Source organism: Berghia stephanieae, chromosome 8 (assembly GCF_034508935.2).
Source record: "Berghia stephanieae isolate SIO BIC M18660-M18661 chromosome 8, UCSD_Bste_1.3, whole genome shotgun sequence".
Classification (NCBI taxonomy): domain Eukaryota; kingdom Metazoa; phylum Mollusca; class Gastropoda; order Nudibranchia; family Aeolidiidae; genus Berghia; species Berghia stephanieae.
This window is the reverse complement of record NC_088367.1, coordinates 29,619,677-29,644,676: the sequence shown is the minus strand read 5'-3', so window position 1 is coordinate 29,644,676 and position 25,000 is coordinate 29,619,677. Positions and strand designations below refer to the sequence as shown.

Sequence of the window (25,000 nt, the reverse complement as noted above, 5' to 3'; positions counted from 1 at the left end):
ACGCAAATGACTAGTCTATACAACCAAACAAGAGGGCATGTTTGCAGTTAATTTGCCCTTTGCCTTGCGCACGAAGCTGAACTCTCAATGTATTGCATCAGACATCCATAATCTCGAAATAAATTCTGTGGACAAGGTTTTCTATAGGAGAGAGATATTTTTCAAAGTCCAAAAATATCATGACTGTAGAAAAGAATGGATTTGTTGATGAATCATTGTCATGATAGTAGAAATATTTTTAAAAGTGTTAATATAATTTGGGAATATTATTTAGATACTTGGATGTTTATATAGAAACATTGATAAGTTGGTGAATTAGTAAATGGGTCGTTTAGTGAAAAGACAAAAGAACGGGTTGGTTTATGTATATGTCGTTACAAGGATATTTTGAGGGAAATATTGATGGATTGAGGAATGATTAAACAGATAGATAAGGGGGGAAATGGAATGCTTAATGCTTGATTGAGAGAGAAAAAAAGAATGAATGATCAATGAAAATAATTTATCAACTGGCGCTTGATGTGCATAGATAGATGTTAGAATGGATATATGAATAGCTTGATGGATGAATGGATGGTTCAGATGCCAGAAAACTCAAATGTCACACATACACACACACACACATACATACACACATACATACACACATACATACACACATACATACATACACACATACATACACACATACATACACGCATACATACACACATATATCACATCCTGTCAACCTATCATTTGATTAAAATGACCCTCATTATGGCAAAAAACTTTTAATCGATCGATATTTGAAGACGATTTTTCTGGCCAACATTTTAAATACGAATTTTGTTTTCAAGTAAGGCAGTGTTGAATTGATAAAATGTTGGATGGATTGAATAGACAAGATGCATTGGTTGATGGGCAAATGGAAACGTGACATGTTTATTAAATAAAACAAAAGCCGCCTCAAACTGGTATCATACCAATGTAAACTAGATTCTGGAAATTGAATCAATCTTTCGTGCAAACTTGTTATCTAGGGCTATATTTATACCATTATACCTCTTTTAGTTCCGGGAATGCCGATTAAGTTATATGATCATAGCTATAAACTGATGGGTGAACCCCCATTATTTTTTTTAGTAAAAATACCAATCGTGCAACAAATCGCCTGAAATTCACAATCAGCCGGACTATACTTGCTATGCATCTGGTCACGAAAAAATATCCAGTCATTAGCTTACACAAATAAAGTTTTATCGCACAATCATATCCACAATATTGATGCTATGCGTTTAGGTAAAATAACATCGACATACCAACTCACAGAACTGTGTGTAACCTTTAATATTTATAGTCTGATTCATATAGAATTTAGTAATATTCATTCACTAAGAAGGCGGTTTAAAAATAAAAAAAAAAGAGCTGAGTGAGGTCAGCTTTCGATCCTTCAATATCCGTTAAATTGTCACAAGTATCAAGTAACCTCTCTCTAGTGTAATGATAGCACGATTAACCGGCAATCAGGAGGTCTGAAGTTTGATCCTCAGTCGAGGCATCTGATATTTTGAGGTGATTATTTTCTGTGTATTTTTCTTTCTGCTTTGTCGGCACTGTTTCACTCTACACACCTTTTCAGAATATCAAACGATTTTTTAAAGGAACTGTTTATAAAAATATGAAGAAATCATCACCAACAGTCAATATTTCTTATTTCTGATGATTAACGCACTAAACCCTGCCCTAACCCTAACCCTAACCCTAACACTAACCTAACCCTAACCCTAAACCTAACCCTAACCCTAACCTTAAACCTAGCCCTCTTCCTCCGTACTATTTTCTTCCAGTAGATTACTGGTACTTTTCAAAAGTACTTTATTATAAAGAAAATTACTATGTGCATAATTTTCTAACAATCGTTATCTTATAACAGTTTGAAGCAGAAGATTAAAAAATATGAATATAATTTGTCGTAGAACAATGCAAATAATGGATTAAAACTGACCACAGCCAAATACCCGTCGGTATAAGGGTTGAATAAGTTATGTTTATTTTTTTGGCATCTGTTTTCTTTTGGGATAATACCAGTTTGAAGCGGTGGATAACAAGAGATTTTTGAATGAAGGATGGGTGGAAGAATGAAAAAAGCAGTGAACGATGAACTCATGTTATAATTTTGTTTACACACGTTTAGTTGTTGATCGAGGTGTTGATTTATCAACAAAAGGTGATGTTGATGCTCGAGTTGTTGTAGACGTGGATTTGGTTGTTTTTCTTGTTGTTCGAGCTTTTGTGGTTGCTGTTGTTGTTGTTGTTTTTGTTTTTGTTGTTTTTGTTGTTGCTGCTGCTGCTGCTGATGTTTTTGCTGTTGTTTTTGTTTTTGTTGTCGGGGATGGTGATGGTTTTGGTGATAATGTCGAGTGGACTGGGGGCGGTTTGCTTGGAGTTGATTTAGTTTTAGCAGTAGTACTAGTAGTAACAGTACTAGGGGTAGTTGTTGTTGTTGTTGTTGTTGTTGTTGTTTTTGCTGCTGTTGTTGCTGTTGACGGCACGGAAGAAGGTTTTGAATGGTGACCTGGGTGTGTAGTTGGTGTGGTTGAAGGATGGGAATGTTGAGAAGAAGGTCGATCTGTAAGGAGATTTGTGACACCAAGAATAAGTTTAGTCGGAATTGAGCTTAAATACCTTTATCGCAAAGTATGCCCATAGAATTTGCGAATTTCAAATATAGACACTATTGATAGGCTGTGATTTAACTTGCATTGTGGAATATAGTCATATTCATATTTGAAGTAAGTAAAAAGTGCATGGCACTACTTTGTTGTTGGTTTATTGGCCTCCAGTTATAAATATTACAAGGGATGAAATTTATGCTTATTTCGTACAATGCAAAAACATAGTTGGTTCAATTTGGCCAGAAACCTAAAAATATATATAGATCTAGTCATAGCCATGTGCAAAAGTAAATTCACACTTATTTCTTCCTTTATATATTTTGACAAAATCCAAGCATTACGTTGTGTTATGTATCATTTGATAATTAATGACCCATTCAATGAATGTTAATTATAAATCTATCTTTCTATTCAATCAAATGATACAAAGCTTAGAAATTGAACGACGAAAATTTGTCTTTGCAAAAAAAAATGCGCAGGTAAGAATTTTAGTGAAAGTAATGTCGCAGGATACTGGCGGCGCTTAATTGATAGGACTTTTACACCAGTTTGCAAATTCAATAACATTGAAATAAACGTGACTTCACATGATCTGATAAACAAAATATCAACAATGTTAGTCTTTTTTTTCTTTATTATTAAGTATACCGTCGCTAACAAAAATCATGCCTCGACTAAGTGTTTGGTTTGGTATGTTTAGGCTAGGGTGTCGGTTGCAAAATGTTCACGCAGGTTTGATTTAAGACGAAAGGTTATTTACAAATTAAAGTAGGAGTACAGTGAGAGAGGCAGAGCTTAAGACATACAAAGAACAGGTCGTCCAAAGGAAACAACCATAGAAGATGTTGGCATTATGCAACAGCACCAAGAAAGTCTTTTTAACTCATTTGTCTCAACAGCTAGAGAGACTGGCATCAGTTTGTTCATCGTTTGACTCCGGTTGCTAACTCTTATAATAAGAGCGCTGATAGCAACGAAAAGTTCTTCATTAACCGATTTGCATAGATCGAGGCTTTTCAAGTCGACACGTTAACAACTTTGTGAACCAAGAACAATGGGTAAATGTTTTGTTCACCGATATGTCAAATTCGAGACTGATTTTGTTGCCAGACGAAATATTTGTGATAGGAAAAATGATGAACTTTTTCAGTAAGACAGTATTATTCAGATCGGAAACAGAGGACATGGTTCTGTGCTAGTTTGGGGTGGGATCTTGGGAGGCCAAAAGACATCCCTTGTGGGAACAGATGACAGGTTGTCACCTGACGGTTACATTAAGAACATTTCAGAGACAATGAAATCGCAACAGTTTTATGTATGAAAATGCACCGTGGCAAGCGACTCAAATTACGCAAGGATTTTAAAGAGAACAATAATTTTAGGCAAGGGTGTGGTCAGTCCTGACATGAATCGATCGAAATATGTGGCATACAACTATGAGGATAGAAGTATGTCGTGTTGGTCTTCAACAAAACACAGATGATTTATAGTAGCTACTTCAAGATATCTGAAATAATCTCACTGCAATCTATTGAAGAATTTGCTTTGCCCACGATGAGGCGAGAATTTCCCTGCTTTAATTTTAAGGGTACTGAAAGAATTAATAAAATATAAATTTGCAAACCCAATTGAGGTCACTGCATAAACTCTCGAATTTATTTTACACTGGCATTGAGATAAACTTACTTATGTTTATTGGACAGAGAAATGAATGATCTTTTCAGTAACGTATAACAATTAATAATATTTGTTTTTAAACCAATGTTATAAGGTTCAAACGAGTGTGAACTTTCTATTGCACATGACTATATAATATTACACTTTTCTCATTAACAAGTATTTCCCTCCGTTTTATTTATATTAATTGTTACCAAAGCAAAACGTTTACACGAACTGTTTCTGACTTTTAGCATGTTATCATTTAACGTATATTAGTAAACGATTTCATCAAACATAAAATCTTAGTTAATATTTTCATTGTATACGTAAAAGTTCTGTTTTGGATAACTGGAAAACAACGCTATCAAATCCTTATCGTTCGTGTTGAGAATTTCCAAGTTGGTATATGCTTGATTAGTAATCTAAAAAAATGATTAGGACTATTGTCTTGAATCCCATCATGCCACATGCTAGCTAGACTTTTATCAGAAATTATATTATCATTACAATGTATTATTCAGAACTGAAAGTAAGTTTCTCATCCAAATCTTATATTTACGAGTAGTTTAAATGTAACGTACTAATTTGCGAGGGGTCCTCATTAATGAAACGATAATAAGGGAGACATCATATATACTCAATAATCAGTTGTGGAAAAGTCCAGATCATCACTTCTACAGATTTGGTTACAACGACGAATGACCAGTTAATGTTTTTTTTTTTTTGTGGTTTCACATGCGCAAATGTATATTTGCTTGCTTAAATACGCATTTAATCTGTAATTTAAAAAAAAAGTTTTACCTTTAATTATTGTGAATGTATGTTTTATTTTTTTTATGTTCAATACATTTAATTACAATAATAGTGTCTCAGAATATCACAACATCCAATGGGTTCTTGTCAAGTTGAGAGTATACTCTATGGTCGACAAGAATAGGGAATCGACTTAAGGGCGGCATTTACTCTATATATCTTTGCATGAGTAAAATAAGCAGGGTTGCTCTAAACGTCAAAACAACACAAAGTCATGGTGATTTATTCCAAATTAGTCAATGTTTTACTTTATGTTTGGGGATGATTTTGGAAAGAAAATCTAATGATTAAGAGTGACAGAAAATCAATGACGCCGGTCGATTACAACAGCAGTGAAGGATCGGAGAGTTCATCAGTTTCATTTGTTGTGGTCTTTGGTTCACAAATATTTCCTCTCTTAATGTGTGATGTTAGATAATATCTACTTTGACTATACGTCATCAGTTTGTGTATAATTGTTTGCGTGCAACGACATTGAACGGACAGATATCACTTATGTATAGAATCAGTAATATAACATAAGAGAAACAAATAGGAAAAGTAGGCTATGCGTTAAAATTAAGAAAATTCAATTTTGTCTTATTCTTTTTGAAAAAGGCGTTAGCGAAGGCAATTTTGTGGATAAAACACAGCCTAAGTAATATCTCTTCTAAAAGTTACATATTTATGTCCTCCCTTGACAAAGGTTCATCATATTAAGATCTAGGTGAAAGTTAACCAGCCTGCCACGTTTGTTTATTTACTTAGAACTTGTATGACGCCAAACAAAAATAAATTATATTATCACGTATTACAGTTTCTTTCTAATTTAAAATGAAATTTTAAGTACCGGGTTGGCATGTACCAGTCTGACCACAACAGCAACACTTGCAGCAAGATGATGGTGATGATGATGATGAAGCTGATGATGGCGTTGTAAACGATGGGGGTGAGGTATAAAATGGCGGAGATTGAGTTGATGATGATGATGATGATGATGATGATGATGATGATGATGATGATGATGATGATGATGATGATGGTGGTGGTGGTGGTGGTTGTGATGGTGATGATGATGACGATGATGATGATGAGGAAGAAGATGGAGGTGATGTGATGGTCGATGTTGTAGTTGTAGTTGTGGTATTTCCGTTGATTCCTGTGGTTCTCGTGACGGTGGTTGTGGTTGTTGTCGTCGTCGTAACACATTGTTGTTTCGTAACCACCACCTTGGTTACTTTGTTATAAGGCATGCAATAGAAAAAGTATACGAATATGAAGATATAAATAAGTGCGATATGACTATAAGATTAGTTATGTACAGTCACGTCTCGATAACACGAACAGTTATAAGAAATATGACAACGTTACCCCTCATATGTCCCTCTAAATCAGCTTTGATTTGTAATACACTCTCTATGACTTCCATACAAATAGGCTTCAACAATCGTGACGTCACTTCCCTCGTAATGACGCATAGCAACTTAGTAACTGGTTCTAAATGATCGGAACAATGGTGCACGCCCTTATGAAATACTTCTCCGACGAGCATAAAAGTATGTCCAGAGGAGGAAAACATTATAAATCTGTTCATGTTTTAACTTTTATACATTCTGATCACACGACATGTAAAAAAGTTATAGCCAGCATAAAGAATAAAGAGTACCGATTTCCTTTGTTTGGAACCAAGCTGCTGGTTGCTGGGCGGACGTGACACAAACGTACATAATGTTTGTCGATAAAAGAAAGAATAAAGTTATAATGGAAGTAAAGAAATAAACAAATTAAAAAACAAAACAAATCAAATAAATTATAAACACTCATACAAACTCACACACACATGCACACGGGCACTCATAGACAAACCCCCACGCCCAAAGAAACAAACAAAATAAGATAAAATAAAACAAAACAAACAAAACAAAACTAAAAAAACCCAACAAAAATCAGGTTTGGTTCTAGGATCACCTGCATTTTCTATTCCATCAATCTACCATTTTCTTGTACAGCTTTTGTAACAAATATTATATTAAAATCTAGTTACCCTGTCTAAAATTGTTCCGAAAATTATAAGATATGATGCTCGTATTATTGAGACGTCGCTGTTTGCATGTGCGTCAAACATAACGTTTGTGTGTAGGTGTGTTGATATGTATGTGTTTTAAACTAGGAAACCACACAATTCAGATTTTGTAATTGGCAAAAGATCACTATTAGTCATTTGAATCATATTTTGATATATATCGCTTTCAGATAAAGAGGATTAAATTGAACAAAGGATTAATGAGCATTCATGCATATGCAATGACAGATAAATAAGCTTTCATGCAGTTTAGAATAAGTTTTACCTAAGACTAAAATGCAGAGACAGCAAACTTAGAGAGTGGTAAAAGGGTTGTTATTGCTGATGATGCGCATCTTGATCAGGCCGTAGTCATCGTTAACTTATAGCCTGACACTAAAAAACCAACAATGACTTATAGATAGTTCTTAGTTGACGTCACTCAGGTCTTTGTTATTGTTTTTTGCCATCCGCGTTTATGAGTAATGCTCACTAAACTGTATTAACCTGACTATAAACGTTCATGGATACACACAGTTTTGTGTGTTGGGCCGTTATACTTCCGGATGACAATGTTATGAGCTTCTTAGCCAAGCGCATACTATCTATAGATAGAATGCGCTTGGCCAAGGAGTTCACAACATTGACATCCGGAAGTATTACGGACCAACACACAAACTCTGTGTAACCATGAACTTTTATAGTTTAGTGAGAACAACTCACAAACGCGGATGGCAAAACCAATAACAAAGGCCTGAGTGACTTCATCTGCATACTATCTATAGTTTGACGTCATTTTCTAGGTGAGTTGTCGTTAGTAAAGCTCAAGGAAACAAGGGATTCCATTGGTTGACCTAATGAATACAACTCACGATTTGTTTTTTGTTGTGGCCAAAGACTTGTCTTCTGACGTAATTTTTGGGTCAGTGTCAGGGTATAAGTTAATGATGGCTACGATCAGGCCCTGTCAAGTCTGTAAACATCATCTCGCTGTAACTTTAATTTGTAATATAATTTATATTTGGCACATGTTTTCACAGCTTCCAATTTCAGCTGGGTAATTACGTCTATTTAAATTCTCTATAACAGATTAAAGATCTGAAAGCAAGGAAGTAGAAAAGAAGAAAACAAACTCATCCCAATAAATCAGTCTTCCTCGACTGGCAACTCTAACAGACTATAACATTTGAAGATTAAGCATACCATCAATACTCAGATTTAAATTCTATACAGAAAAGTGAATTGTTCACCGACTTGACATTGTATCCGCATGTAGCTTCTAAGTTTCTTGTCTCTATATTATCATTTCAGTCTCTGGTATTGGTAAACCCCTTTCGTTTTGGGAGAAAACACGATTGTATAACAACATAATAAATATGAAGCATGCCAATTATCCGTTGTAAAAAAAAAAACCCCAAAAAAACCGTAGCACAAATCCGGTTTTACCCCTAGATTTTGACGCTAATCATTATACAATCGTTGAATTCAAGAAAGATAATTTTTGATAAAATATGGCATTGGTTAGGCCATTGGAGGGGTAAAATAAAATCATTCTTAAACTCCTGTATCTGAAATTCTGAAAGCATTCCCGCTTCTTCAACATTCAAAACTTAGCTGTTCAAGATTACTATGATATCTGACTAATGAACTATACTTGCATTATGTTGATGCAAAGCAGTCAATAGAACGTAAGATGTGTCTGAATTACTAAACACATATTAATAATAATATTATGTTCACAATGCATATCATTCAAAGTTATGAAAACAAAGTTATTGCCGTTTGTAACATGCAAAATAACGACGATAATGACCACTTGCATTTGTTAAATATAAAACCCTATACGACGCTATTACAATCACCATCACTATGCCCGTATTACTACTACTACTACTACTACTACTACTACTACTACTACTACTACTACTACTACTACTACTACTACTACTCCTCTTCCTACTACTACTACTACTACTGCTACTGCTACTACTACTACTACTACTACTACTACTACTACTACTACTACTATTACTACTGCTACTAGTACTACTTTTACAACAACAACAACAACAACAACAACAACTACTACTACTACTACTACTACTACTACTACTACTACTACTACTACTACTACTACTACTACTACTACCACCACCACCTACTAGTTTGGTTTCTTGTTGGAACAATGCTTGTGCTGCAGGTTGCTTTGAATGATAAGAAAAAAAGAAAGGATTAGAAGAAAAAAAGTAAAGCGTTCTGTTGCAACAGTAATCAGATGTTACACGATGTACATTAATATATCCGCCAATTTCTACAAATAAGTAGTAAAATAAGAAAGGATTTGATTAATCTATACATCCCGTTATCGAATCTTACAATGGGTATTACCGGTACAAAAATGTCGAGGGATTAAATCTTATGTATGGAAAATAAATGTTTTAAAAATATTAATTTTACAGTAATGCATACAATATTTTCTCCACACCGTCATGGCACATGAAAAACATGATACTTATTCCCCATACCAGACAAATCGAATCATAATTTCATATCATCCAAACTACCTATTCGCCTTGCTAACCCTTACTTCCACAGTATATACTTTATTTGATATAGCCAGATAGCCTTTCATTCTATTCCGGTGAAGTAATAATCTGTACAAAATCCCATTTTCAAGAAAAATCTGACAGGTGTAGGTAAAATGCTATTCAGTATTCAGTCGATCACAGCTCAAGCATTATCTCCCCCCCCCCCTCCAACCCAATCCCTTCTGCCCCAGTTACTATGGCAATTTATAGAAGTCCGGATGAATTCGATAAAGAGAATTTAGATTGGAATTTAAGTGATCACAATTTTTCGTATTGTAAGAAGCTACATCCAATGTATTTCAGGAAATAATTTGATTAAACTCAAGTTCTGAAATTTTAAATAAAAACTATAATTTTGTCTTTTGTCAGATTTACCAGGACTAGACACCGGATGTAGTGTGCTGGTACTGGTAACACATTAATTTTATGTCTTATTGAAACAGATTCAAATCTATGAAATAATCGGAATGCCAGAGGGAAGGCGTTTAATAATTAAATAAGATTTACTGTTTTATTATGTTTTTCACACTGATACTGACACACTTCCGTAGGTTTTCCTGACCAGAAACACACACACATCCGGTGTTAAAAGTGTTTTGATTACTTTTACTTGAATATCATCATTTATATTGCTTTATAAATGATATAAATACATATATACATATTATAGTGATTAATTAACATTCTGATAATTTGGATTTTTATACCCAATTTCCACATCAATGAACAAATTAATCTTTATTTATTTATTTATCTATCTATTTATTTCTTCAGGTAACTCCTGAAAGCTATATTCGCCTTACGAATTACAAGACACTTTCAATTTATGAAAAGAGGTGAGATGAAATTGGGTATCGTTTTGTGATAAATCCATAAAGGTCTGAAAACAATTATAACGTATTTTGAAAGTTGTGTAGACTTATTCTATACTTTGTACACACACGAGTTCCAAATATAATGTCCATCATAAAACCCAAGCAAGATAAAGAATTGGTATACTAAGTCATTTCTTTGTCAGCTACATGTTAGTAATCTACAAGTCTTCAATTTGCAACTGTTAAGAATTAAAAAATAGAATTTAAGAATACCTTGGAGATAGAGAATTCGTTGAAATTATGAAAGACCCTAGCAATGAGAGAAGCCGTATGCTTATATAATGCTTAAAAGAAAATACAAAACAAATCGAGAAACTACTACGTTACTAGATTGTTCTTTTGGCTCCCACTTGATAACTATTTAAACACCATCGTGTCAGTAACACTTATTGGAAAAGGATGGTTAATACTAAAGCATATAATGAAAGGACTTTTAACGCGTAAATTAATTTAACTGATGGCATTTGTTTTGCTGAGTTTACGAGACTTCTACATTTTTACACTTCGATCTAGGATGTCAAGTGGCAGATATGACAAAAGCATCCCAACATAAGTTTGCTTTTACATAACAAAATCAAAAGAAATGAACAAATTCAATACCTACTTGGCGTTGATACAGGATTGGTTATTGATGGCGTAAAATGAGTATGTGCAGGTACTGTAAAAGTTACATTTATGGGGTGAGGGGTAATTGATGTGTAGTGTGTTGGTGTGGCTTGTGAAGTGATTCGAGTGTGCGTTTGTGGAATGATTGTTGTGTTATGATGTGGTGTTATTGGTGGGTGAGCGTTTGGTGTTAATAGTGTGTGAGGTTGTGGTGTGATTGGTGTGTTAGGTTGTGGTGTAATTGGTGTGTTAGGTTGTGGTGTGATTGATGTTTTAGGTCGTGGTTTGATTGGTGGGTCAGGTTGTGGCGTTATTGGTATGTTAGGTTTTGGTGTTAGTGGTCTGTGAGGTTGTGGTATTAATGGTGGATCAGGTTGTGGTGTGATTGGTGTGTTAGATTTTGGTGTGTTTGGAGTTTTGGATTGTGGTGTGATTGGTGTGTTTAATCGTGGGGTGTTTGGTGGATCAGGTTGTGGTTTCATTGGTGTGTTCGGTTTTGGTGTGTTTGGTGTGTTAGGTTGTGGTGTGATTGGTGTGTTAGATTGCGGTGTGTTAGGTTGTGGTGTGATTGGTGTGTTAGGTTGTGGTGTTATTGGTTGATTAGGTTGTGGTGTTAATGGTGTGTGATGTTGTGGTGTTATTGGTGGATCAGGTTGTGGTGTAATTGGTGAGCTAGATTGTGCTGTGCCTGGTGTGTTCGGTTGTGGAGTGGTTAGTGTGTTAGGATGTGGTATGATTGGAGTGTTAGGTTGTGGTGTGATTGGTGTGTTTGGTCGTGGTGTGACTGGTGTGTAAGGTTGTGGTGTGATTGGTGTGTTAGGTTGTGGTGTAATTGGCGTGTGAAGGTGTGGGGTGATTGGTGTGTTAGGTTGTGGTGTAATTGGTGGATCAGGTTGTGGTGTGATTGGCGTGTGAAGTTGTGGTGTAATTGGTGTGTTAGGTTGTGGTGAGATTGGTGTGTTTGGGTGTGGTGTAATTGGTGTGTTAGGTTGTGGTGTAATTCGTGTATTTGGTCGTTGGGTGATTGGTGGATCAGGTTGTGGTGTGATTTGTGTGTTTGGTCGTGGTGTGATTGCGGTGTGAGGTTGTGGTGTAATTGGTGGATCAGGTTGTGGTGTGATTGTGGTGTTAGGTTGAGAAGTGATTGTTATTAAACGTTGTGTTGTGACTGGAGTGTTTTGTCGTGGGGTGATTGGTGGATCAGGTTGTGGTGTCATTCGTGTGTTAGGTTTTGGTGAGATTAGAGTGTTAGGTCTTGGTGTGATTTGTGTGTTAGGTTGTGGTGTAATTGGTGGATCAGGTTGTGGTGTTATTGGTGTGTTAGGTTGTGGTGTAATTGGCGTGTGAGGTTGTGGTGTGATTGGCGTGTGAAGTTTGGGTGTAATTGGTGTGTTAGGTTGTGGTGTAATTGGTGTGTGAGGTTGTGGTGTAATTGGTGTATTAGGTTGTGGTGTAATTGGCGTGAGAGGTTGTGGTGTGATTGGTGGATCGGGTTGTGGTGTCGTTGGCGTGTGAAGTTGTGGTGTAATTGGTGTGTTAGGTTGTGGTGTAAGTGGTGGATCAGGTTGTGGTGTAATTGGTGTGTTAGGTTGTGGTGTGATTGGCGTGTGAAGTTGTGGTGTAATTGGTCTGTTAGGTTGTGGTGAGATTGGTGTGTTCGGTTGAGAAGTGATTGTTATCAAATGTTGTGTTGTGACTGGAGTGTTTAGTCGCGGGGTGATTGGTGGATCAGGTTGTGATGTCATTCGTGTGTTGGGGTTTAGTGTCATTCGTGTGTTAGGTTTTGGTGAGATTAGAGTGTTAGGTCTTGGTGTGATTTGTGTGTTAGGTTGTGGTGTAATTGGTGGATCAGGTTGTGGTGTTATTGGTGTGTTATATTGTGTTATTTGAGTAATAGGTAGAGGTATGATTGGTGTGTTAGTTTGTGGTGTGATCTGTGTGTTTGGTTGTGGTGTGATTTGTGTGTTTGGTTGTGGTGTGATTTTTGTTTTAGGCTGTTGGGTGATTGGTGGATCAGGTTGTGGTGTCATTGGTGTGTTGGGATTTGGTGTAATTGGAGTGTTAGATTGTGATGTCATTGGTGTGTTAGGTTGTGATGTGATTAGTGTGTTTCGTTTTGGTGTGATTGGTGTGTTAGGTTGTGGTGTTATTAGAGTGTTTAGGGGTGGGGTGATTGGTGGATCAGGTTGTGGTGTCATTGTTGTGTTGGGATTTGGTTTAATTGGAGTGTTAAATTGTGGTGTGATTGGTGTGTTAGGTTGTGATGTGATTTGTGTGTTTCGTTTTGGTGTGACTGATGTGTTAGGTTGTGGTGTGATTGGTGTGTTAGGTTGTGATGTTATTTGAGTGTTTAGTTGTGGGGTGATTGGTGGATCAGGTTGTGGTGTCATTGGTGTGTTTCGTTTTGGTGTGACTGGTGTGTTAGGTTGTGTGATTGGTGTGTTAGGTTGTGGTGTTATTTGAGTGTTTAGTTGTGGAGTGATTGGTATGTTGGGATTTATTGTAATTGGAGTGTTAGAGTGTGGTGGGTTTTGTGTGTTATGTTTTGGTGTGATTGGTGTGTTAGGTTGTGATGTGATTGGTGTGTTAGGTTGTGATGTGATTGGTGTGTTTCGTTTTGGTGTGACTGGTGTGTTATGTTGTGGTGTATTTGGTGTGTTAGGTTGTAGTGTGATTGGTGGGTTAGGTTGTGGTGTTGTTAGAGTGTTTAATTGTGTGGTAATTGGTGGAGCAGGTTGTGGTGTCATTGGTGTGTTGGGATTTGGTGTAATTTGTGTGTGAGGTTGTGGTGTGATTGGTGGATCAGGTTGTGGTGTGATTGGCGTGTGAAGTTGTGGTGTAATTGGTGTGTTAGGTTGTGGTGGAATTGGTGTGTTAGGTTGTGGTGAGATTGGTGTGTTAGGTTGTGGTGTAATTGGTGTGTTAGGTTGTGATGTCATTGGTGTGTTGGGATTTGGTGTAATTGGAGTGTTAGGTTGTGGTGTCATTGGTGTTTTTGGTTTTGGTGTGACTAGAGTGTTATGTTGTGGCGTGATTGGTTGTGGTGTAAATTGTGGTGTAATTGACGTGTTGGGGTGTGGTGTAACTATTGATATAGTCTGTGTTGTAGTGGCCATGTTAGGTTTTGGTGAGTTTGGTGTGTTAGACTGGGTTGTAACTTTTGTGTTGGGTTGAGGTGTAATTGATGTCAATGGATTTAGTTTTGTAGCTTTTGATATTAAAGGATTATTTGTTTGTAGTGTAATCCGCGTGTAAATCCGTGGTGTGAGTGGTGTGTTTGGCTGTTGACTTGGTTGTGGTGTCATTGAAGTTTTGGGTAGCTGTGTGTTAGACTGTGATGTAACTGGAGTATGCGGCTTTGTTGTGTGTGGTATGTTAGTTAATGATGTTTTTGTTATATTTGGTTGTGTTGTGCTCAGAAGATGTGTGTGAGGTGTGCTCGACATGCTAGATTGTGATATGGTTACTACATTGGTTGGAGTACCTTGAGAGTCTGTTGTTTTGGTAAACGATGGTTGTGTCGGTATTTTCGATATTAATGCTTGTGTTGGTTTTGTGGTAGCGGCAGATGCTGGAAGTGATGGTTGATGGGATGGCGTTGTTCCTGTGTTTGATGCTGTTGTTAATGAAGTTGGTGGTATTGTTGGCACTGTTTGTGTTATTGATAATGGTGTTGAGCCAGTGAGCTTCGAAGTAGCTGCTTGTGATTTTGTTGTCGGTGTCATAGTTGATTTTGATGTAATTTGGGATTTTGGTGAGGTTGTTGTTCTTATCACAGCTGGCTTTGAGTTTGTTTGAGTTGGCGTCACAGGTTTTGATGATGTTGGTATTAATTTAGATGTTGTCTGTCCCTTTTTAGTTGTAGTTGTAGTTGTAAAAACGGTTTTCTGGGTTGTCATTACCGGTGTTGTTGATGTTTGCGCTGGTATTGTTGTTTTTGTAAGTAAAGTTGAAGTTATAGGCAATGTAATTGTAGAGGAGAATGGTGTTGTTATTGCTGATGTTGTTCTTTTACTTGTATTTTTTATGGATGTTGATGTTGTCTTTGTCAATTTTGCTGTTGATACTGTTGACTTCGGTGTTGATTTTGATATAGTTACTGTTTGTATTTTTGTTGTTGTTGTTGTCGATTTTGAACTGGCTGTTGTGCTTGGCTTTTGTGTGGTTGTTGCTGTTGATTGTTGATTAATTGTTGTTGCTGTTGTCGATTTTGAACTAGCTGTTGTGGCTGGCTTTTGTTTGGTTGTTGTTGTTGTTGTTGTTGTTGTTGTTGATTGTTGATTAATTGTTGTTGCTGTTGGTGTTTTATTTTGTTTAGAATTCGTTGTCATAGATGTAGGTGATGCTATCGTTGTAGTAGTTTTAGTTGAGGTTGTCACTGCCGTCGACGTTGTTGGTACGAGCTGAGTAGGGGGAACTGGTGCTGGGAAAATAAGTTCATGCACAAACAACAAGTAACATGCAAATATGGGTATTATTATCATTATTATTATTGTCAGCGACAAATGGAATTATGAGATTACATATGTCATGCTACATGCATATTGTTGTTTGATAAACAAAATTATTACCAACAGCTCAATTTGTCGAGCAAAAAATACAATAAAGCCCTAAAAACAACAAACAACAATCAATTATGATTGAGAAATTTATAGCTCAGAAGTAAAGAAAAGCAGAGGTTTAGGTTTGTAATATCAAAAGATGAATTTATGATCATCGATTTGATTAAAATATTTCAATTATCATGTTAAGCAAGAATGATGTAAACTAGTTTATATGTTTTGAATTTTCGAGTTTAATTACTGAAAAGAATCTGGAGTAATTACTGTCAAATTCACTCTATTAAACACAACGTGATTGTTTTGAAAACGGGTTGACTTATGAAACTATTAAATGAGTTAAATGATATATAAAGATGAAAAAAGGATCCTAATAGATTGTGATTAGATTTCTATAATATTTATCCTTATTTTTGTTAGTAGTTGACAGGCGAGATGTAATTCTTTTAAAGAGAAATAAAGCTTCTGAAATAATATATTTGTCATCATGTAGTCTTACAATCATTACAAAGGAGTGTGTTTACAAGGTACTTTTGAAAGTATATGTTGCATGCAGGATGGGATGTTCTCAAGCAAGAGTGTGTAGCTAAAAACGATAAAAATTGAATTAAAATCTCCAGACAAAGGTTAATCTTGAAGGGAGTCTAAAGGATGGCGGATCTTGAAAGTAAAACTTTCTGCTAAAAGCTTTTTTTCATTCATATCTTTAATAAAACATATTTTTGAGATAGATCAATTAATAAATGTCATAAATCCTACCAATCTGGCATCATATTCGGCAGACTGAACCATCGAGTTGTGAATATTTATCAAAATCATCAGATTGACAAAATACGTTTTTGCAGCTTAAGAAACAGGGTAAATTTATTCACCTAGATAGAAATAACTTATCAAAGATTTTAAAAGAACAAGAACAAAATTTAAATTAAATTGTTAGCTCCTGATTTACGTTTAGTTAAACTAGATTAAAATTCAAATCAATAATCAAAATAAGAATTGAAATGATTCATCACTCGTATTAATTATCAAATCCGCTTAACCACCTCTTTACACCCCTACACATAAGAAATAAGCAGAACAACAACGAGATATTAAGAATCAATATAAAATTAATGCCACAAGGGTCGACTCACTGGGACAAACCCTGTTGTTGATATTCAACAAAAGGGGCGCAAGACCGTCAAAAGTCTCCGAGGAATCGGCGTCGATGAGGTTGCCAGCAAGACCAGCTAGGAGTCCAAGATTAACGTTGACACCCAGGCCAACTGTCACCATACGTATTCCAGCTTGTTGAGCTCTTTTAGAAGCCGCCTGAGCTTGAGGGTAGTTCGCTGTACCTCCATCGGTTACTACGATGCACACCTAAAATAAAGAAGAGTATATTGAGCTTTTATATAGCGCAATATCCACTAACGTGCTCAAAGCGCTTTACAAGGGATCCCTTGTCAACAAAAACACTTAACATGTAGGACGGGACAGGAAGCCTATTAGGCGATATTAGAATTTTATTCGGACATAGACGACAACGCTGTTAGGTACTCATTTTACACTTAGTACGGTGAGAGAATATAAGTATAGAGCCTTTTCCAACGCCGAGTGAGGCTCGAACCCAGGACTTTCCGATCCGAAAGCGAGTGTAATACCACTAGACCACATAGCCGCACATTAGTCTCCCTATCACTGTTACTTTCCGATATTCTCAGATTCTTAAGTGTATTCTTTTACCGAATGTTCGTTATTTACATAACGTATTAAGATAAATATTAAATGCCAACTTTTAAAATATCGTATTCCGTGAACTCGGTAAAGTGAGCTGGTTCAAAGTCCTTGAACTAGATAAGGATTTCAATAATTCGTCATCATTTTGAACATTCACTATAAATATATGGACCATCGCGTCATTCTGGATTGTGTTGAAATAGGCTAGACGAGGAAAGATGCGTTCGAAATCACGAGAAATAAGAAATGTAAGCATTCTATAGTAATAGAAATAAAACTAGCAATCCAGAAAGTAGTCATTCAGGGCCGTAAGACCCACGGAGCCGGAGTTCATCCTGGTTTCTATATCGTAAAACGGACAACAGCAATTGCTTGCTACCGTTTGGATGGGACGATAGTCTATCGCAAAGTACTTTCCTACAGATCTAATATATTTAGTAACCCTTTTTTCTGCTAGGTGGACAGGGGGGGGGGGTCGGAAAGTATCTCGGCTGCACCAGGGATCAATCTTGGTCCATTTGCGTGTGAAGCGAGTGCTTTACCAACTGAGTTATCGGGACCCCCTACTTTCCAGAAAATAGTAGTATTTGTTTGGAGTGAACTCTTACAAATGAAGCAATTGGCTCACCCCAAACATGATACTGTTTTGACAGGTTGGCCTCATTATATATTTATTTCTGCCTGAAAATCTCACCTGCGGTGCACCGCTTCTTCCTCGTATGGCAAATTCTTGAATCATCTTGTCAATAGCTTGAGCAGTGTTCGTTGTTCCACCTGGTAAAGACAACCCAGCTATGGAAGCCTTCAAGTGGTTAGCGTCATCGTCCAGGGAAACAAAACCAGAAACCTGGGATCTAAACATATGCACATTTTATAGATCTGAACACTTTAAGGATGTCATCGGTTATATGTATTTGTCATTATAACAGAATAATGTCATGAAAAGTTGTGAAATACTCGTATATTTTTTTTAAAAGCCAGCAAAAAAGCGGCAAATTATGAAAGTAAATTATGAAAAAAAAAAACAGTTATAGAATATTTTTAAAGTGAGTTTATAAAATGCCCTTACTCAATACTCATTGCCTGAAGAGTTGACTTGGACTAACCCTGTTGTTGATATTCAACAAAAGGGGCGTACGTCCGTCAAAAGTCTCCCATGAATCGACCAGCAACCAAAAGACAACAAATTATGTTCTAAATTAAAATCTTAAGCCTGCTGTAGAATTCAAATCAGTATGACCTATCTTAATGGGAACCATCATTAGGTCCCAGTAGATTGTATAAATAATCATTTGAGTCAACGGGTGATAGAATTTCCCTTAATCTAAAACAGGTCTGCAAGTTAGTCGAACATTAATCTGTAATAAAATTGTTTTATGGATTTTGGATTTGCCAGTAAATCTGCACTCGTTGCCTAGAATTTAACATGGCCTTCACGAAACAGTTTTTACCCCCAACCCTATTTTTAAAGAATAATGTGATAAGCTGTGGACTGCAAAAATAAATAAACAAAAAGGAATATAACAGCTTCAAAACAGAACAAAATACCAAACACATAACGATTCGGGCTCAAAACCTTCTCCGGTCAACAACAACAACAACAACAACAAAAAAAAAAAAAACCGCCATAAAAACATAAATATATTAAGACCCGTATGTTTGCTCTGTTTGTTGTTGTTGTTGTTGTTGTTGTTGGCTGAAGAAGGCATTTGATCCCGAAAAGTTCAGTGATTAGTATTTTGTTCTCTTTTGAAGCTGTTATATTCATTTTCGTTCTTGATTTCGTATATTCTAATATTACTTTAAACTCAACTTAGGGCACCTAGGTCAGCCAGAAATATTAACAGTAATTAGGTTGTTGGTCACACGTATAGGATCTAACATAACATTTACCCGTATGTCACGATTCCCATATGAACTGATTTGTCGCTGATGTCTGAATCGTCCACAAGTCTACACACGGCATTTTTCATTACGTCAAAGTTTCTTCTGCCTACAGAACTTGACCCGTCTAGAAGAACCATGACGTCTAACGGTTGCTTGCAGGCTGTGAGAGTGGGAATAGACAAACAGAAGACGTAGAAATTACGCAAGTGTATTAAAAATAAAAACCTGAAAAGACAACAACAAAAAACCCATCTTCAGATTTTATATAGCGCAATAAATATCCACTAAACGTGCTCAAAGCGCTTTACATAGGGTCCCTAGCCAACAACAACACTTAACATTTAGAACGAGACATGACGCCCTTTAGGCGATATTATAATTTTTTTCAGACAGAGACAACGCTGTTAACAACCAGGGTACTCATTTTACACCTGAGAACGGTGAGAGAATGTGAGTAAGAGTCTTTTCCAAGGATTCAACTATGCGAGGCTCGAACCCGGAACATTCCACCCGAAAGCAAATGTCATACCGCAAGACCACATCCCAGCACAAATGAGTTCAGAATCCAATGTTTAGCATAATTTAATTTATGGAGCTGTAACGAGACACATTGATTTTTTAAAAGGTGTTAATAGTAACTTTTGAAAATCGCAATAGCTTGGTTTAGTTATAAAGAATAGACACCCTTTGTCATGTTTATCGCGGCTTATTTGTAGCGCAGAAACGAAATAATTTTGAAGATCGCAATATTTAGTATGGTTTACTTATAGAATTGTCATGTTTAGCGTGGTTTTTGTAAAGAATGGTAGCGAGACACCTTTGAAGATCTCAATGGTTAATGTGGTCTAGTTATAGAATGGTAAGGAAACCCTTTGTAACGTTTAGCGTGGTTTACTTATAAAAAGTAAGGAGTCACTCTTTAAGCTCGCAATGATTAATGTCGTTCAGTTGTAGAATGGTAAGGAAACCCTCTGTAATGTTTAGCGTGGTTCACTGATAAAATTTAACAATACACCTTTCAAGATCGTAATGAATAGTGTGGTTTAATTATAGAATGGGAGGAAAACAAATCCTTTGTAACGTTTAGCGTGGTTTGATGATAAACTGTTACAGTCACCTTTCAAGGTCGCAATGTTTAGTGTTGTTTTAGTTAAAGAGTGGGAAGCAAACCCTTTGTAATTGTTAGCGTGGTTTACTTATAGAATGTAACTGGACACTTTTGCATGGTTTCCTTATAAATTAGTAACGAAGCACCTTTGAAGATTGCACTGTTTAGCATTGTTTACTTATAGTATGGTTAGAAAACCCTTTGTAATGTGTGGTCTTGTTTACTTATAGAATAGTAAGGAAGCCCTTTGTAACGTTTAGCGTGGTTTACTTATACTTATAGTATGATAAGGACATCCTTTGTAATGTTTAGGGTGGTTTACTAATAGAATGGTAAGCAAACCCTTTGTAATGTTCAGCGTGGTTTACTTATAGTATGGTAAGGACATCCTTTGTAATGTTTAGGGTGGTTTACTAATAGAATGGTAAGCAAACCCTTTGTAATGTTCAGCGTGGTTTACTTATAAACAGGTAACGAGGACAAGCTGCCGTACTATGACAAATAAACTTCTCTCTCTTTATGGAGAGTAAAATTTCATTTCAAGTCTCAAATTAAGTAACACTTATTTTGATAGGCAAAAGAATAAAAGCATATTGGTCTGACAGGATGTCTGGGACCAGGGAGGCCTAGTGGTGATTAAAATATATGATAAGATGTTATCAGAGAGAAATGGAGAGCCATTTTCAACTCCTACAGGTAAGAATATAAAATATGATGATGATGATGATGATGATGATGATGATGATGATGATGATGATGATAATAATGATAATTACGATGATGGTTAAGACACATTTCATAAAATTGCAAGAGTAGTAACATGGTAATTCTGGAACGAAAGTAAATCAAATGAAAAAAAAAATCCAAAATGACATATTGTGTTAAAATGCAATAAGAATATGAAAAATATATAAACATGAGAAAACAATTCATGGTTGAAGATGAGCTAAACTGACAAAAATGTGTCTTTTTGTGGTCTACTGGTATAACACTCGCTTTCGGATCGGAAGGTCTTGGGTTTGAGGCTCGCTCAGTGCATAGTTGAATCCTTGGAAAAAACTCTTTACTCACATTCTCACCGTACTCAGGTGTAAAATGAGTACCTGGCCGTAAACAGTGTTGTCTCTGTAGGAAAAATGGTATTATCGCGTAACAGACGTCATGTCTTGTTCTAGATGTTACGTGTTGCTGTTGGTCAGGGACCCTCTGTAAAGCGCTTTGAGCACAAATTATAGTGGATATTGCGCTAAATAAGAGCTCTAGTTTTATTGTTGGTTTTTTTTTTTGGGGGGGGGGGGGGATTTAATTTTCTTATGTGCAAAATGACAGCAAATCGGACAATGAACGAATTATTGTCAATATTATAATTCTGATAAGTTCATTTCGTGCAGTAAGGACTTATAAGGTTGTTGATAATCCTAAGAGTCAAAGCAGGGCATTGATCTTGATTATGAATAGTCCACTATATGTGCAGCACCATGCCATGTGACAGATGAGTGGGATCTAAATAAAGCAAAATATAAATCGATAGACTTAACATTAAGCTGTCCTTGAACATCAAAACTGGCACAGCTAAATCTTGTTATACGTGCAGCTATGCAGTCTAGTGGTATGACACCCGCTTTCGGATCGGAAGGTCCTGGGTTTGAGCCCCATAGTTGGGTCCTTGGAAAAGGCTCTTTATCAACATTCTTTCATCGTACTCAGGTTTAAAATGAGTACCTGGCCGATAACAGCGTCGTGTCTGTCCGAAAAAAATTTGTAATATCGCCTAACAGGCGTCTTACCCGTTCTACCTGTTACGTGTTCCTGTTGGCCAGGGATCCTTTGTAAGGCGATTTGATCACGTTTAGTGGATATTGCTCTATATAAAAGCTCAATTCGTTTTCTCTAATTCATAATATCTTCATATTTTAACTTAATAAGACTGAATGACAATTACTAACAGTCAGTAAAAGAATTAGGAAATCAGAGTAAAGTAGTGATTCAGAGCCACAAGGATCAAGAAGTCATACATAGTTGATCATTGTTTATCGTGCGTGTAATGGAAAACAGTAATTAACAATTCACTGCCACCCTTCGAATAGGACACAAGTTTATTACAAATGATTTTACGACAATAATTAATTATTTATAATAGCTATCTTGCCCTGTATTCGTTTTGTTCATCCGTATCTTTGCGGTGACTTAGTTTACTTTCGTAGTCTAGCCTAGAAAAGTGAATGGAGCAGGCACTTTTGTTGATAAATAACATGAAATGAAGTGAGTAGGAAAATGCCAGAAGACAACAGAGAATAAAAACGTCGCGGAGGCGATGGGGGCTCGAACCCTCGACCTTACTGGGACGTGTGTGTTGAACCCGTGACCTCAAGAAATCGGGGAGAGTAGCCACGGATGAACAAAACGAATACAGAGCAAGATGGCTATTATAAATAATTAATTATTTCTGCGTTAGAGAGCTGCTTTAATTTAGCTATCAGGCCCCAAGATGGTTCATTTTTTTTTCAAAGCATCTAAAAGTATTTGAGTAATTTGGTCTATTAGGATTGTCGTAAAATCATTTGCAATAAACCAGTGTCCTATTCGAATGGTGGCAGTCAATTGTTAATTACTGTTTTTCATTACGATAAACAATGATAAACTAAATAGACAAGAGATTGAAACGACTATTTTAGGGGTCGTGGATATCTCATACGGTAGTGGTAGTGGCGTTGTTACGATGAATGATTCCACATTATCTCATTCATCTGTAGTGTTTCATTCATCTTGTTTTGTTGATAAAGGGGAAACCCAAAACGTTCATTTGATCTGTTCTGGTAATAAAATTGGAGCTTACATTCAATTTCATATGATTTATTTTATTGATAGACTTCTAAGCGCAATTGACCATTTCTATACATGAATAATAAAAAACTTATTCCCTTTCCCCACGACACCATAAGATAACGTCGCCTAGGCATTCCACGAAGGATTATAGATATTCCATCAAACAGGATTCAACAGGAATCACCCATGTTGTTCAAGTGAGCAAATTGGGGGTTAATAATCTTGCTCAAGGAAAGAAAAAGAAAGTGCTCGAACCCGGGACCTTACTGGTCATAGTGCAATGCCTTATCCACTCGGCCACTTCCCCCCCCCCCCCCCCCATAATTTACATGATTATTTAGATGAGCCGATAGTTTCACTTTCTCCAACATTACATTAACTAAAGCCGATACATTTCAGATAAAGCTTCACTGTGTAATTTAGGACAAAAAATACAAATAAACTATTTAATTATAATCTAATTATTTAGTATGTAAACAATTTAATTATTATATTATATATTAAGGGCAGCGTGGCTCAGCGGTACGCTTTTTGCTTCGTACCCGAAAAGTACCCAGTTCGTTGAACCGCCGCTGTGCTGTGTGGGGTTCAGCAAGTCATCTCTCCCTAGCTCAATTTACGGCGCTGCACTGCGGCTGAAGCTTGGGTTATTCCAGTCTTCCCTTGGAATAGACCCGAAAGACAAATTTCCCCTAGGGAATTTTATTTATTTTATCTTTTTTATTTATTTTATTAATTATTATAATTACAAAAGGTTTAAGGAAATCTAAAGCTAATTAAATCGTGTAAAACGTCTTGACTGAGTGTTAATATATTATTTAATCTTTGATTAATAAGATCAGGAGCCTATTATATTTTATCATATCATATCAGTATAGAGTCTTGAAAATGTTACTTGTTATATCAACGTGCACCCCAAATGATCTAAAAGCATATGTAACAATATTCTGTATATTAAACATTGTATACTATTCTCGATTGTATAATGCGTTTTTCCCCATTATCTGCTTGTATGTAGTATCTTAAGTATTAAATAATGCCTGGTTTAATTATATTTTAAAGGTTCTTTACTCGAAGGCATTTATAAGATTTACTGCAAATTACCATTCACCATGTTTATGGCATTATGTTGTTATATAGCCTGATCCAATCTGTTATTATTAAGATAATCGGGTTGTTATCAGTGCTGGAGCATTATTTGTTAATAAAAAACTAACTCTTTTTTGTCAATATTTACTTAAATGTGTATCAGTGTTACTTAACTCTCTCTCCTTACCAGCTATTTTCAGAATTCTACTCCAAAACTTCATACTCACCCGACACAGAAATAGATTTTTCAAACATATTAGCAATGAGTGTATCCTATATTTTGTTCAGAAAAATCAGCTCTGCAACACAATGTCGAGTTTTTATAGCTAACAAAATTAAAATCAGAATTAGAAAAGTGTTGGCTGCATCGTAACAAATGTGACGATTTTCCTATGGTTGGTAAGGAGAGGGTTAAAGCAACGGTCTTGGAATCACCACAGGACCTTAATTCGGCGCATGGCCCTTTGCTGGCGAGTACTACACACATCCAGGATTTGTCTTTAGAAAAGATTATATTTTGCACATAGTTACTTCTGCCTGTCGAAGACGGCCATTAATGTCCTGGGTTCCCAG

At 36.1% G+C, this 25,000-nt stretch overlaps 1 protein-coding gene across 3 annotated transcripts in view; it reads right to left on the bottom strand.

Moving 5' to 3' along the window:
* Window positions 1–25,000, bottom strand: part of LOC144978483 (uncharacterized) — a 92,801-nt gene that overhangs the window by 32,165 nt on the left and 35,636 nt on the right. Inside the window, exons 5-9 of one of the 3 annotated variants that reach the window (XM_078924626.1) lie at window positions 19,411–19,564; window positions 18,212–18,371; window positions 16,932–17,160; window positions 11,238–15,662; window positions 9,333–9,374 (exon numbers count right to left, since the gene is read on the bottom strand). In XM_078924626.1, the coding sequence (XP_078780752.1) occupies window positions 9,333–9,374; window positions 11,238–15,662; window positions 16,932–17,160; window positions 18,212–18,371; window positions 19,411–19,564 (5,010 nt within the window). The remainder of the gene's footprint in view (window positions 1–9,332; window positions 9,375–11,237; window positions 15,663–16,931; window positions 17,161–18,211; window positions 18,372–19,410; window positions 19,565–25,000) is intronic. The other 2 variants (XM_078924628.1, XM_078924629.1) reach the window with 2 other exon arrangements.